The sequence below is a fragment of the Ostrinia furnacalis genome, unplaced genomic scaffold (genome assembly GCF_004193835.3).
Source record: "Ostrinia furnacalis isolate ACB-3 unplaced genomic scaffold, ASM419383v2 OfSCF0704, whole genome shotgun sequence".
Classification (NCBI taxonomy): Eukaryota; Metazoa; Arthropoda; class Insecta; order Lepidoptera; family Crambidae; genus Ostrinia; species Ostrinia furnacalis.
The window spans coordinates 127,798-144,315 of NW_021130943.1; the positions used below are offsets into that span (position 1 = coordinate 127,798).

At 38.2% G+C, this 16,518-nt stretch overlaps 1 protein-coding gene across 1 annotated transcript; it reads left to right on the forward strand.

Moving 5' to 3' along the window:
• Positions 1 to 1,035: 1,035 nt before the first annotated feature.
• On the forward strand, positions 1,036 to 15,439 carry RhoGDI (rho GDP-dissociation inhibitor). The gene is made up of 5 exons (XM_028300177.1): positions 1,036 to 1,210; positions 1,612 to 1,807; positions 3,342 to 3,451; positions 11,508 to 11,622; positions 13,437 to 15,439. The coding sequence occupies exons 2-5, from the start codon at positions 1,618 to 1,620 to the stop codon at positions 13,634 to 13,636; spliced, it is 615 nt and encodes a 204-aa protein (XP_028155978.1). The 5' UTR covers positions 1,036 to 1,210; positions 1,612 to 1,617; the 3' UTR covers positions 13,637 to 15,439.
• Positions 15,440 to 16,518: the final 1,079 nt, after the last annotated feature.

The window sequence follows — 16,518 nt, forward strand, 5'->3', positions numbered from 1 at the left end:
TCAGTCTATTGCTGTCAAAGTGTAAACAAACTTTATTTTAAATGTGCGCAATTGGTTTTATAGATNGGGTCATCTATAACTGAAAACTTCATTGACATGTCACCTTGCATGTCAGTCTATTGCTGTCAAAGTGTAAACAAACTTTATTTTAAATGTGCGCAATTGGTTTTATAGATGACCCACGCTGAACTGTCCCACCAAACTCAATGACAGGGGGGCGCTACCATCGTTCAACTATATGGTTTCCAATATGGCAAAAATCGGAACTAGCGATCCGGTATTGACGGTGGCGCCCCACTGTCAATGTCATGCATAGGACAGTTCAGTATTTTGGAACTATATGAATTAAATTGCTAAAATATTTTTATAGTCGTGAAAGAAAAGCGGTTCACAATGTGTTAAAGTATTTGTCGAAGAGAAATACTAAGGGTTCGGACAATATTTTCATTGAATAATGTTTCCGACAAAGGTTGTCAAATTGACTGACATGTTTATCGTATAGTACAGTCCACTATGAAAATTAGCTGTGGTTTGTTTCAACTACCTATTTTAAAACATTTTGTCACTTTCTAAGTGTTGAATTTTATGGGATTGGGAAAGAAGTACCGAGTTTGAAGCGTTCATGAGCAGACATTGCAGTTGAATATTCACGTTCTGAATTTGATTATTGATGAATAATAAAATAAATCTACTAGCTCGATTGATGGTTTCATTTAATTTATTTAAATCAGGTAACCTATAATAATATTTTTTCGTTAATTTATGAAAATATCAAATAAGCCCGTAATCCTGAATCCTGATACATAAAGTTAGCCTTTTAATTTAACACAGGTACGACTGTACTGTGTTGCACTATCAAATGCAATTGACGCGCCTCTATGCCAGGGTTTTTATGTTCCTGGTCAGGCTATATCATCGTCTCCACAAAAACTAAGCTTTATGCAACGCAATGTTATGAAAAATATCGGATATTGTTTTAACCATAAGGCTTAGGAACATCACTATGTGCCAACCAGAGACAAACCTACCTGCCAAACAATAGACAATTGATGGCGACAACCGGAAGATTTTTCGTCCGTCATTTTTGATCTATAGATTTTACAAATTGCTAATTTTTCGTAAATATTATTTGATTTTTGGTGCCTTTTGCCGTTAAATACTTGCAGTTTATTTGTATCGCCTTGTAATCGTCACACATTTTTATTGGAACGTGAGTATCTTGTATAATTCTTGTGAATGCTAGCATAATCCGATGTGCCGTGGGTCTATATGACGAAGCCGCTAGTCGGCTATCATGTCATGTTATTGTCGCCGTATTAAACCGAGACGCTGTCGGTGAACCCTGCAGTTATAAATATCTCTGTTTCATTTATGAATGTATAATTTTTGCATGCCGATTTAGTGTCACTGATTCACGTAAAGGGCGGATCCTGCAGCGTGCTTCTAGAAAATTGCACTACAGAATCTCATTATAAACAGGATCTCAGTATCGCCGCCTTGTTAAATTGGACAGTTTCTTCTAGGGAGTCCTAGAATTTTTTTTAGGTTATACCCAAAGCTCTGGGGGGCATTAATTTTGTTGTTACACCTACAAGATGAGTAATATTTCAGTTTAAAATGTCTGGAGAGCCCGAAGTTGCTCGTACTCCTGAGGAGGAGGAGACTGAGGAAGAAATCAAATCGACTTACAAACCTCCTCCGGAAAAGACGATTGAGGAGATCCTAGCTGCGGACCAGGAGGATGAGTCGTTGAGGAAGTACAAAGAGGCATTGCTGGGGCAGGCACAAAGTGGCACTGTTGTTGTTGGTAAGTGATGCTTGGTACTTAAGATGTAATGAGTATTACTTATGAATATGGATAATTAGCTAGCCATATTGTTAGTTGAAATATACCTACTCAAGTCAAGAATACATTTCATGTTGTAGATCAGAGGTGGAATTGTATAAAGCAATCGTAATCATTTGACAGTTCATAACATACAATAAAGTCTGTTAAACAAAGCGTTTAACAGAATAATTGTATGTTATGAACTGTCAAATGATAACAATTGCTTTATAGATGACCCACGCTGAACTGTCCCGCCAAACTCAATGACAGGGGAGCGCTACCATCGTTCAACTATATGGTTTCCAACATGGCAAAAATCTGAACCAGCGATCCGGTATTGACGGTGGCGCCCCACTGTCAATGTCATCGACAGGACAGTCCAGTATTTTGGAACTATACACAATTCCACCTCTGACATTATTGATTCTTATTTACCATAGAATTTTTTAAATGAGTCAAGATTTTGAGTATGATTCTGAAATCTTGTTGGATTCTATTTTTTTCTAAGTATTAGCTATTATAGTTTGCTTGCATTCAGGTACATTTATCTACTGCATAAAAAATACCCAATATTGTTGAATGTAAAATTTATTCATACTAAATAAGGCCAGTATGTGCTATGCTTACTAACTTTGCCCTTTCTTGTATAAACAAACATTATTTTCCAGAATAATCCATTAAGTTTCACCATTTGCTATCAGGCAGGCAACTTTATCTATAACATATCTGCCACTGATAGGCAGTCGTGATAAGCGCCATAGATAACACCGGATAGAGTAATCCATGTGTGATCTAATTGCCTGTGAGAGTTTATCTTATTTACAAACCATAAATGACGAGTTTAATATTAGTAGCTGAGAGTAGATTGGATTAAATTATAATTATCTACTGCAAACAAGTTTAATTTGTTTATGTAATACAGCACAATGTCAATTTTATTGACTAATTGATAAGGTCAATGAAAATATTTTTTATTGATTTTTTTAATTTTTATTATCAATGAACGATACTTGTTGTAGTTGTTGATAACAATGCACTTAATATAATGAACTTGTTAATTAAGAACACATAAATAAACACACTGAATAGTCAAATCAAATAGTTTATTCAGTACATAGGCTTTCCAGGGTGCTTATACACGTCCTAAATGTAGCTTGCCCTACCGTCACTTCAGGACAACATATTGTAAGTCAAGGTCGGGCCTTTGAACCATCATTCATTTAATTGGACTGCTAATTATAAGATCTAAAGCCTTCAAAATGAATCTCTAGCTCGTTAGTTACACCCATGGATATAGATAGTTTCATCCACAAATATGTGCACCACCATTCTTCCGTTAATCTTTGAGTGTTATCTGTACACGCTAAATTATCCATCAGTGCACATGCACACTACAATAATGACGCTAGGATTGCTCGGATCAAACTCCCCGCGCCACGCGCTTCCCCCGACCAAAAATTGGTGCGGCGCGTCGTCGTGGATGAAACGATCTATAATAATGAATTTTCCTCAGATGTCAACGACCCACGGAAGGTGATAGTGAAGAAACTGGCCCTCTGTGTGGTCGACCGGGACGATCTTGAGCTGGACCTGACTGGTGACCTGACCAACCTCAAGAAACAGGTAAGGAAGATTGTAGTTTATTCGTACTGGGTGAGTTTGAATATGTGTTGGCAGGGTAAATGGTGTATTATTTATGAAAATCTTTGGTTTAAATAGTTTTAAGTAGCTAATCTTTACCATAAGGTTTGCATTGATATCATATTGACGAGAGATTCAGAGAGTTCATACATCCAGTATTCTGGTAGGTAATTAAAATCTTTTGATGATGGTTAAAGAACCAATAGATTTTTTGACTAAGTTCTGACGTAACCAAAGTTCAGTAAATTTTTTTTACTACGCCATTTGATTTCCATCACAAAAGTAACTAATTGATTTCTGTTCTTGAATCTAATTGGTTTTTTGAGACAAATGATTCAATTATACAGCACCTGCGCCACAACAAACAATGTTATCAATATCAATGAGCAGGATTACTAATGTTTGGCCAAAAAACGTTTCCCAAATTATCACATCGCAAACAACGTTTCGCAAATTTTCATTTGGCAAATTCTCATTTGGCAAAACAACTTATTGCAAACTTTTAATTCGCAAATGTCGTTTTTGGCATATTATTGTTTAGCAAATTATTGTTTGGCAAAGTATGTTTTGCCAAATGTTTCATTTGGCAAAAATATTTCACGATAAAATATTTACAAAACAATTTGATTGGTGCATAGAATGGAATACAAATTAGCTTGTGGTTATTATTTTGTTTAGTGGGTAGTTAATATTTTTTTTTTTCTAAATAAATTTTCATATTTCATTCTATTTTATCGAAATTTCCAAATGATTCATTAGCAATAGAGATGATTCGGCACGCTTCGCTCGCCTTCGCGCATTAAGGGTCACTGTTCTAACCTAACCTAACCTACTATTTTCTACAATACCTACTTTCTGCAACCATACTATTTTCTGCAATCTCTCTGTTTTACATAAAATTATTGTGAAAACCATGACCATGTGCCTTATGCTTTGATTTGTGGGTAACGGTGGGTACTCGTAAGTATGTGAAGTGTCAATTTGACCAAGCAAATTATTTGGGATATAATATTTGGCAAAATAAAACATTTGCTATATAAACATTTGCCAAGTAAAATTTGGCCAAATGTTAATTTGACCAAATGAATTAGTTGCGAAAAGTACAGTTGCTAAAAGTTTATTTGGGAAATGAAACTTTGGCGATAAGTTGTTTGCGAAGTGAAATTTGGCGAAAAGTAATTTGGCCAAACGGAAGGATACCCAATGAGCATTATCATAAAATACATATTTAACTTTAAACACATTGATAATTTTGTCCTTATCTCTACATTGAATAATAATCGTGCGTGCATAAATAATATTATTGAAGAATATTTATTATTTTGGAATGCCAATCCCATAAAATTGGGGCCCAGGTTTGCGCTGCGGCCCCGGGGGGGGGTAGCATGGATTGGCCCCCGGGGGGATCCCCCCCCCCCCCCCCCGTCATAAGTCCTAAGGCACCCCCTGGTACCCCCCAGTACATCGCCTTAAATTATCGCTAGCCCTATTCCAAACACACTGTATAGTGTTTCCCGATTTTGCAACATTTTTCTTCACTGCTTCGCCGCTATTGACTTTAGGGTGGTATAGCCTGAAGCCTTCCTCGTTATATGGGCTATCTAACACAAAAACAATTTTCCAAATCGGACCAGTAGTTCCTGGGATTAGCACGTTCTAGCAAACAAACTCTTCAGCTTTATAATATTAGTGGTAGTAATGTACTTAAATTAGTATAGATAAGCCTTCGATTAATCATGTTTCAATAAGTATCTTCTAATGTCATACAGTTTTGTATGACTCAGTGCATTCACATCTGAACCTGCGACCTTGCAACAATGTCTAGCACTGTCCTGACGTCACGCACTTGCCAATAGTTCAACGAACTGGCGGAGATTCGTCCTAACAACAAAACAAAAGTGTTCTCGACGAAAAATGTGTTCCATTCTGTGTCGATTTGTTTATTTGTTCACAAACCAGTTCGTGACCGTTTATTTCAGATCTGTATTTAAAAAGTAATGTGAGTTATTAGAGATAACTATTTTGTAGAGTAGGGAAAAAAAAGAGCGGGTAGCTGGTTTACACGCATAATTATTTTCATGCAAAAAGCATTTTAATCTGTGATCGCTTCGATATTCTTTAGTTCGTTTTAAAACAGTAGAGTAGCCAGATTTGTTAATTGAAATTGACAGCAAAAGCAACGTTGTTCTGAAGCGCACTGCACTGCTGACTTCAAAAGTGATAACAGATGTATCAAAATTTCGCAGAAATGTCGGATTATGCAACTTACAGTTATTCAGAGCACATTCTAGCGCCAATTCCATTTCATAATGTTTGTTTTGTAGCCGTATCTATCAGCTCGTGAAATTCAAACAGTTCCGAAAATAAGTTGTGACAAAGATTTACTACCTATCCATAATAAAAACAATAATAATAGCATAATGATCTTTCCCTTTCGCTAGTTATTTTGATTCACCGCTATAAAGCCATTTTATAAACTGCATATCCTCGTATGACCTGCGGTCGCTGTTTGGGTGACCTTTCCTGTCAAAACACCAATCACAATTTATTCTGTTGTTATCTTCCGAATCCGTCGGTTGACATCCTTGATTTTTATCGGACAGCTGAGTGTCAGCCCTAGTTCACTCGGACACGTCATAGGTAGATGACATATCACACTGAGCGGCGGCAGTTGATTGAAGAGTCAGCCAACCAAACAGGTGACAGCGATATTGGATAGTACAATTTTATCTGAACACGGAAACTGTAGATACGTTCCTGAATGTTTTTACTTTAATTAATTGTGTATATTTTTTTGTGAAAACAGACACATGCCGGCCTAGGATGCGCGCCATGACGACAATTTCAGACGATAAATGTATAGGATAAAATTATCGAATAGGCCATACATTTGCCTCGATATACCTGACTTTATTATGACGTGCATTCTAAGCCTACAGGTATTGTAGAATAGAAATCATATCACAGGCGATAGATATTTTATACCTACACTTGACCCGAAACTCGAAATAAGAACTTTCATTTCTGAAATTCGCAATTCCTGCTGAATGTTCGGTGCTGTTGATCAAGCGTTGCTATTTGCCGGCTTGGATACGGCCGAGTGCTCGTAACTTTTTGATTTATCGCATGCAATACTTTGCTAACTACTCAGAATTACATTTACTGGCAGTAACTGCGTGACCATTTTGAGGGACTTGAAATGATCCCAATTATTGTACACGACAGCACATCAGGTTACCCATTTTTGTTGCAAACTCGCCCCTATTAGAACTGCACAAGAACCCACAGTGTTTACGTTGAAGTGCCGTCCCGTAGGTTTTTAAAGTGAAAAAGGATTGTCTAAGTTTGCTTCCACTCTGCACGTGAAACGTGATAGCGATACGATTTCGAAATCTTGTCCAATATTGCTGCAGATGGTCCACTTATACGGATTTGAAAGATCGACAATGTAAGGACATTGCCATTTTCCTCCCTAATGTTAGACTTGCTTATTCTGTTTCAGAATGAGGAAAACAGTTCATAGCATTATCAATGTTTGCTCCCATTGATTTATAGCTAGAGCAATTCATTTATGGTACCTACCTATGTAGCGCGTGCAGTTCATATTGCGTTTCCTGACAAATGGTGTTTGAAATGTTTAAACGCTTACTGCCTACATCGAAATGAAACTGATAAGGTTTTGGTTCTTCGTCCGGCTGTAAAGTGAATAATTCTTCAAACTTCGCATTACTCTCTACCTGACAATTCCCGTTATTTTCTTTTGTAACCTACAAATGCCGTCGATTTTCCGTAAATGCGTGCAAAAAATTGCAGAACTTTCGCATATTACTCAAGTATTTCGTCCCAGTGACAGGTGCGTCCTATGCATCATCGTCCCATCTTGACCATAAAGTGGGCAGCGCAATTAGCACGATACGATACGTTGGCGATCCGCCAGCCCGGTGTAGCAGGAGCAATGGGTGGCCTTTGCACATACAAGCGTTCATTCAGGTTAAGAAAAAGATTTGGGTTTCATTCAGTAGAGTATTTGACACACGCGGCGAAGATATCGCTTGAATAAGTCGCTACAATGCTGTAGCAGGAGCAATCAGTTGCCTTTGGGCATACTCGTGCAAGCTCAGAAAAAGATTGGGAGGATTTGTTATAACATCTCGAGCGAAGATAATGCTTGAACAAGTCGCCACCCCGCTGTAGCAGAAGCCGTGGTTTTGCCTTCGCGTATAATCATTCAAGCACAGAAAAGGATTCTGATTTCATTCGTTCGTTAAGAACTTGTTATGTATAAGGATCTCAAGATAAGATTATCCTCAGTCTGCTGTAACAGTGTTTGTCTTTTGCGCATATTCATTCAAGTCCGAAGCACCTCCCAACAGAGTAAGCGCATTTTTAGGAGTGGGTTCGCCAGAGAGTTCAGCGAGCGATGGGGATCGAACTGGAATCGGCAGTCCGACTCCGAAACCTTTGGGCTTTTGTTCCCAATAATGAAAGAACATTTGGTGGTACCAACCAATGCTCAGATATCAATCACAATGGACGTCCAAGTTTCATTGCGCTATTACTGTTTGTTACCCATAAACTTAGCGAGCCTGTTCGGTCCCCGCCATTCACAGCTTGGCCCCACTCCAACTCGACTACATACAGGATGCGCCAGAAAAACCTTTTGATGGCTACCGGTCGATGAACGGAAAAATAGACGCTCTATGATCTACGTCATAAAGTTTATATTACTCGGCAGCGTAAATAAATTGCGACCATTGTTATTGTAACAACTGGTTGCTGGAAATAGGGTATTTTTGAAGTTCCATGAAAACTAGGTGAGGATGGTGGCGTGTGTTTTTACAGTGCGCAATGTATTTCGTCTTCTATAGTATGTACATATTGTGCCAAGCCAACAGGCCACAACCCTAGAGTGTCTGAAACTTTATGAATCGCCGTTAAAAGTGATCATCTGACAATCGCCAACGACTTGCTCTCCAAAGGAATCAATCAGTTTGTGAATCGCACCCAAAACCTCACGAGTCGAGAGATCTTGCTCTTGCAATAGTAACATGTAGGCGGGGTTAAACTGCAGATTATGTTGTCGCAGCATCTGAGACATAGGACTCTCTGATTGAACTTTATGGAGCCAGTACATGACATGGTATAAAGTTTTGCACCACATCTCTGGATATAGAAAATCTTGGATGTCTAATTTCTTTCCCACAATATTGATTTTGAAATTTTTCTATAGTCGGCAGCGCTTAAGGAACACTTAACTAAAGAGCAAAGAAAACGCGTCAAAAGCATCGTACGATGAATGCAATGAGGTATGATTTACGCGCACCCGGTATAGCGCGGTCTAAATGCAAGCTGAATGGCGATCGAATTAAATCCGTGTCTTCGGTTTATTTATGTTTCGCGACACATACCCGCGCTATTTTCACCCTTATTGCTAACTGGACGGAGTACAAATTATTACGGTTTAGGTATTTCTGACATGTCACGCTAACGAACATGCTGTTATAGATAATGTTTGTGTAGTAAGCTTAAGCCCGAAAACGACATTTAAAACCGCGTGAATTTTAGGTCACTTACCAAAGATATTGTATTATTTAAAGATATTCATTCATGCTGACAAGTGAGAGAGCAATAGAGACGAAATATAGGTTGTAGAGGGAAGTCCTATCCCATTGATTTTACGTACAGTCAGTGTCAAATAGTTCGTGCGTCGTGACGCCCAAAGTAGCCAGAAAAATCACAACACGTCTTTGTTACAGTTGGAATAAGGTTATGTTGTCAACTTTTTGGTTACTTTGGGTGTCACTTTTGATGCTGACTGTACTTTCGTTATGAGAGGCCTTGGCCTCGTGGTAGGAGCACATCGAAAAAATGGCAATCTTGTCTGCTCCTACAAAGTGAGCCTTCTTTACTTTACTCCAATATGACACTTCAGTTTCGCCACTGACATGACGTTTGGATGTAGGCAGATTTGAGCGGTCATTTGACGTAAATCCAGCGTGAAACGTGACGGAGTGAAACATTTGATGCATTCCCTCTCGTCCCCAATTCACGCTCTTCTGCCCTCATTCCTAATGATGCGTGAAAACCAAGTGTTTCAGCCAGACCCACTTTCAGCTGTTTAAACTCCATTTATCTTGTGACGTCTTTTACATTGCTACTCAAATGTTGATGTGAAACAATACTTTAAAGATGAGTTACACCAATGGAAAATATACTTTAATTGTGAATTTCACCGGCTTGAACATGAGGTTGGCGTATTCCCGTAGTCCCAAACCATTTCTCACCCACTAACGGATATCATTCAACCCCTAGCTCTGGTAGTAGGGGAGACTGAGGAGAGTTGTGACGTTGTCGATTTCTGGAAGTCTATTACTAGCTTGCAACATCGAGACGAACTATAAAACGCACACTGTTCCGAACTCGACAGACAAAAAATCGAAAATGTCACAACTCTCCTCTGTTACGTTTACAACTTACCTCGGTGTCGTCCCCCTACTATCGGCCACAGTTCGAACTATTCATTTCCGTTCATGTCGTTTGGTTCTATCGCAAATAATCACCATTTGATGAGAGCGAGAGAAAAAACGGAAATGGGCAGCTAGAACTGTGGCCGATAGTAAGTACATAAATGAGAATTCAACATTCTTCGCCTCACTCGGTTCGGTTTTTTAAATTTCAAAAATACGAAATCGTTATTTAGGGGAGAGTTCGGTATATTGTACCGCCGGGTAAATTGTACCACCCTCATATTTCGTAAAGTATTTATTGAATGTCTGTAATTGCAACACTCAGCGATACACAACTAAAATCAATTAATATCGGCCATGTGGTTTTTGCCGTGACAACAAACACGTGTGTTTTATTTTGAAAAGTATTTTTTCATTGTTTTCAAGTAACTTTTGACAATACATGTTTAGATTGTAATTTTGTTAAATTTAATCACAGGGTGTTTCTAATATATTATTTAGAAGCGTAAATTAGTGTGGATTACAATTATTTGAAACATATTTCGGTATTCATAAGCTATATTTTTTACCGATTTTTTAAAACCACTATCACCTAGTCGGCTAAATTGTACCACATCAAGTTGTATGGAACTTTACCAAAGGAATTTGACAATTTTTTTAGTAAATCATATTTTGAAGTTATAATAGCGTAGTTATGTTTGACTAACAATAAATGAAAGCAAAAGACTGGCAAAGTAGATTAGGTACAAGTGTGCGTTACGATAATTGGAATTACAAAACTTGTACTCAAAATCGTGATAACGTGTAAAACAATATCGATTGTCTATGTTATTAACTACTGTTCCTCTTCGTTTCCTAATTTGTTAAGAATGTATCGTATAATATTTTGCCATAGTTTTTTTAAAGGCTTGAAATTTATTGAAATCCAATTTAGTAACCCTGTGGTACAAATTATCGAACCGGTTGGCTAAATTGGACCGAAGCTCTGAACTCGTACTTTGTTGATTTGTGCTAAATATACAACAATCATGTTAATTAATACTTATGAAATAGTAAGTTGAATAATGTATCTTTTATTATATACCATGGACATTAGCAAAAACAAAAGAAAACTATGTGTAAAATGGGATTGAAAAAAAATGGTCCAAATTAGCGGACTCTCCCTTAATAGTGACGCGATGTAGTCAAATGGTAGAGCTCTCATCTTTCTGTTAATTTTATTCAAATTCAAAACATTCATCATCATCTCATCATCATTTCAGCCATAGGACGTCCACTGCTGAACATAGGCCTCCCCCAATGATTTCCACAATGGCCGGTTGGTGGCGGCTTGCATCCAGCGCCTACCCGCTTCCTTTATAAGGTCGTCGGTCCACCTTGTGGGATTAAAAACATTCAAAAGGCAATATTACGACGTCATTAAGATGATATTGTAGTGATTGCCAGTCAACAATACAAGTTATGTCAACTGAATGAAGGTTCAGTTTCCCCTTTCCAGGTGTTCGTGATTGCCAATCTATAATACAAGTTACATATTCCAACTGAAGTAAGGTTCATTTTCCCCTTTCCAGGTGTTCGTGATAAAAGAGGGTGTGCAGTACAGGATAAGGATCGACTTCATCACTCAGCGCGAGATCGTGCACGGGCTCAAATACGTGCAGAAGACGTACCGGCTCGGAGTTCCAGGTGAGAAGACTACTTTATTTATGAAGCAAACATTAATAATCCGACAAAAGCCCAAGGTGACAAACTACTCTGCCGTCACCACACGGCTTACCAAACCCCTCTTTTCCCGCGGGTGTCGTAAGAGGCGACTTAGGGACTACACATCAAACAGAGAACGGGAAGCAGCGCTCTCTGAAAAACATCAATCTTTTGAACTGCGATCTCCAACCCGCCTGCCAAGCGTGGGGATTATGGAAAAAACCCTCCACTATAGTGGAAGAGACTCATAGTCCAGCATTGGACTGTAAAGGGCTGTTGATGAAAAGCCTCATTGTCCCCTAGACTGGACTAAGTGGTGAACTCACTTCCTTCACTCACAAGTTTTGTACAAGGTCGCCCAGTCGCAAGTGATCGCCCGAAATAAGTTAAATATTCATGAATTTTTTTCGAGAAAAAACCTGACCCTATTGTGAGTATTGTGTACTTTTTTTTGGGAAAGATTGTCATATGCAATACCTTTTTTCATACAAACTTGAAAATTAATACATTTAAACCACAACCTTCTAAGGTTTTTTCTTGATAATTTTTCATGAATGGTTAGAATATTTAAGCCGGTCACTTGCGCCTGGGCCACATTGTATTATGTTTAGCTGGAGGGGTTTTAGTGAGTTTAGGGATTAGTGATTTGTACCATACAAATTCATTTAAAAAATCTCGGAATAGTCGGCGGCGGCGAGGTTCGAACTAGCATTCCTCGGATCTCGAGTCGACCAGTCTTGACACCATTGGGCTATTGTCGCCTAATATTCCCTATTATTAATGATTTCAACTTATTTATTGCTGAGTAAGAACTACTTAATATAAATAAGTCCGTTACATTAATCAGAAACATTCAATAACTATGTTTGTTGAATCAACTTCCTCATACATAGAAATAATCAATTTTTCTTTCCCGCTTCCCTCTGGACAGTGCCCGGTACGTACTATTTATTTGTATTCATAAGGAATATGACTGTGACTATACTACACCCATATAGGTTAAGTTATTGAATACAGACCAATGCTTTGTGGCACGTTTTTTGGTGTAATATGCACGCGGAATTTTAATTGTGTTGTAGTTATGAATTTGTTGGTTTTGGAGGCCAGGTATGACCCAATTGAAACAATTAAAACATTACAGACATTTTTAAGATTGGGCCAATCAAATAACAGAGCATTTTAGGTGTACATTTTAGGCGTAGTAATATTTATTTCGGCTAAGCCCACAAATTGCCATTTTGTAAATCTTGTAAGACCCATAGATTTAAGATTGTGGCCAAAATATTGAAATAAGACCAATGTTTTGAATCTATGCTTGATTTTGAATAGAACTTAGATCTTTGTTTTACGATAATTATGATCCTGAGCTAAAGGTGTCATGGGTTGCGCGACCTGTCATTTGCCTATGATCGTACGCGTTGGTGTGGTTGAAGCATTAGCCTAGGCGCAGACCATCGATTTTTCGTCGGCCGATAGTTTAGTCGGGCAGTTGATCAGTATGGGCATGTATGGAAGTGCGCACATTACACCGATTTGATTTGGCCGATTCTTCATACAATTTAAAATCGGACACAACTATTGGCCAACTAAAAATCGGTGGTCTGCGCCTAGTCTAAGTTCTTTTTGTAGCCGTAGTCATATACATCACTAGATTATTATCGTATCGCCACAATATCGATTCACCGCACTATCCTTTTTCAAAGCCAATCACCCCCCACCCCTAATCACAGCACAAAACCTCCTTTATTTAACCCACAAAAAATTCCATATCTAACTTTACATTTTCTCATTTCCAGTGGACAAGATGACCCATATGGTCGGTTCGTACCCTCCCAAAACGGAGATCCAATCTTACACCACGCCCCCCGAAGACGCCCCATCGGGTCTGATGGCTCGCGGGGCCTATACCGTCAACAGTCTCTTCACCGATGACGACAAGAACGTTCACCTACAATGGGAGTGGAGCTTCGAGATCAAGAAGGATTGGAAGGACTAAGCAGCGACGATTGGATTGGGCTCAGCAGTGCCATAAGGTATTGGGTTGGGAGTGCGGTTCGTGGATTGGGTAGCCTTTTTTGGTCGGTTGTTAAGTATTTTCGATTGAAAACTGGTAAATTAGCAGTTGAGTATACATTGAAATGGTTGACTTTAAAAGAATTGTGCAAAAATGAATTCTACCTCTCATAAAGAACGCAAAGCTCATTTTATTTTTGCAAGTAGGCTTTTCAAAAACTCTTTTACACGTCCCAGTATTAACCCTATCACTGCTACGGGTCAATAAATGGGCCAGTGCTAACCGATTGGCGTGTTCGTATAATGGTACTTTTAAAAGTACATAACTACAACTCAGTGCCTTTTAGCCTCGGAAATAATGTACATTTTCGTGTGTAGAATTAACGCATTGAACACACGCAATAGCGTCGACTGAGCGACACCACTCGGTTATCTAAAGTTATCTTAAACACTCTTTTTTCGTCACAGCTATGGTGTCATGCTAGTAGTGTGACCACTGTTGCTTCCAAACCATTATGGTGAGATGCTGCATCGTGTCCATGGGGCTTAAGATCACGGGTCGTACACGTTGACAGTTTAAATATCTCTGACCGACATGAAAAGGCTACCTGTGTATTATTGGAAAATCAGTATTAAATCCTATCAAAAATATGATATGGGTGACAATAACCACATTTTTAAACGGCACCGTTTTGAAGGTAAAGTGAAATTACGTCAAAATTTTGTACTAATATTAGTACACCATAAGAACTGGCACTCCTAACACCTAGATCAGATTCGACAGTTGTTAACCTTCTCACGTTACATGCCTAAGTTTGGAAGATTCTTCATCTACCCATCATTGGATTTATTTTATGCTCACTTCAAAATTGTCACATGAAACAAAATTGTACTGTAAAAAATTCAAAATATTTCTACGATATTTTTAAAGGCATGTAGCGTCTTGTGATTATTGAAAATATCAAGCGACTGTTAGGGACCCTGTCACAACTACTATGTAGTTATGTGACATAAAAGTTACATAATATATTAGGTCCAATCCAGTTTGATAATGTGTCGGGTGGCTGACTGAAATCCGATTGTAACTGACATCTTAGACTTAAGACATTACAGAACCACTACAATTTATTTTCATTACTATTTCTTTAGTATCTAGAGTACCTACCTAATAGTTGTTTGTATAAATCTATACAATATAAAATATGTCACATGAAATTCAATATAGTGCTAATCAAAGTATTTACAATGATAACTATTTTAAATATGTTTCTATTTCATATGTAAGGTAGCAATATTACTTTTAAAGTGTTTATGCGCTAGTGGTTATACAATCTAAATGTTAGAATGTATATTTCTATAATTTAGAATAGGTTATAGATAACGGATCGGTGTGCGGGAGTGATTTGTACTACATAGAGTACATAGTATATAAATTGATATTTCACACAGAATTATGTATAAAAGTAATCCTTTAGTATTTCTTATTGTAATGGTGTTTTTAATAATATTATGTGTAAGCTTCCACTCGCCTTATCTTAGCTTTTAAAAAACATTAACATATTTACACTATTCTGTGAATCCTAAAGGCGCAGTTAAGCCAAGTGTCCCTTAAAAGTAGACCTTAGCTTTTAAGATATAAGATAATATTCTCACCTCAGCAGGGCTACTCTGTAACGTAGTTTCGGATCTATCTGACCCTATCGCTCTCGTCGACATTTAGCTTTACGTGACAGGGATAGAATATTCGATTCGGATGTTTTTGATAGTAGCCTTGTTTCCATAAAAATAATAGACCAAGCATACAAATATACGTCTGTCTCACTCCCGCAGCCTGTCAGGCCACTGTCAGACACGATGCTACCAGCAGCATTCCTACCGCATTTGAGCCAAGCCGTGAACGCTTGTAGGTATATCTTAGCTCCTCCCGCTAAGCGAGCGAGACCAAGGTCTTCCGTTGCGTTGGACATATAACACTAGTTTAAAGTCCGGTCGCCGAGCAGATAGAATTTCGTCCAATGACCCCAAGCTACCTATCCTTATTACTCGCGCGTAATTATATTGCTGTCGCGATTGTGCGACGCGCGGCCGCAGCGAGTGTGACACTCGAGCGCGCGATAAGGATGGGTAGCTTGGGGTCATTGGACGAAATTCTATCTGCTCAGCAACCGGACTTACAATATACAGCTATTAGCTGTCTTTTGGAAATAAATAGCTCTTAAATGTTTCCAACGCAGCGGATGACCTAATAGGTACCAAAATCTAGTATTAAAACTATATAAGGGTATTGGTGCACCAAATAAAAGAAATCTATTTTTAATATTTCACATTTTGCTTCAAAATTCAACGGCGGAGGCGTACCGTGGCAATAATCGAAAAGTATCAGTGTATCTAGTTTTTGCTGTTCCCTGTATAAATAGAACTAAGCGGCTACAAAGTACATACGTGTGTTGTTCGAGCTGAATACTCAGTGCGGCTCTAGTGATGTGGATTTGTCGATATCGATGTTTTGGGATATCTGGCAAATTTGATATTGGCTAATTTAGCCCGGCTTGACAACATCAAGACCACTTTTAAATTTTCAAAATACTTGCATTTTAACGTAAAATATCGATAAATGGATATCATCCACACACTAAAGAGCTTAGATATCGAGGTATAAGGCATTTAAGGCTGGATCGCTTTGGCGCGAAGTATCGAGAAGGTGCTCAGTGGACATCACTGGTGCTCTTCTTATTTTAACCTAAAGTAAGGCTTCCCTTTTATAAATTATTATAATTATACTAGTATGTACCCCTTTTTGAATACATTTTTCATGTTGGTCAGTCAGTATGGATAACTCGGTAAATGTAAAACTATGAAATTCAA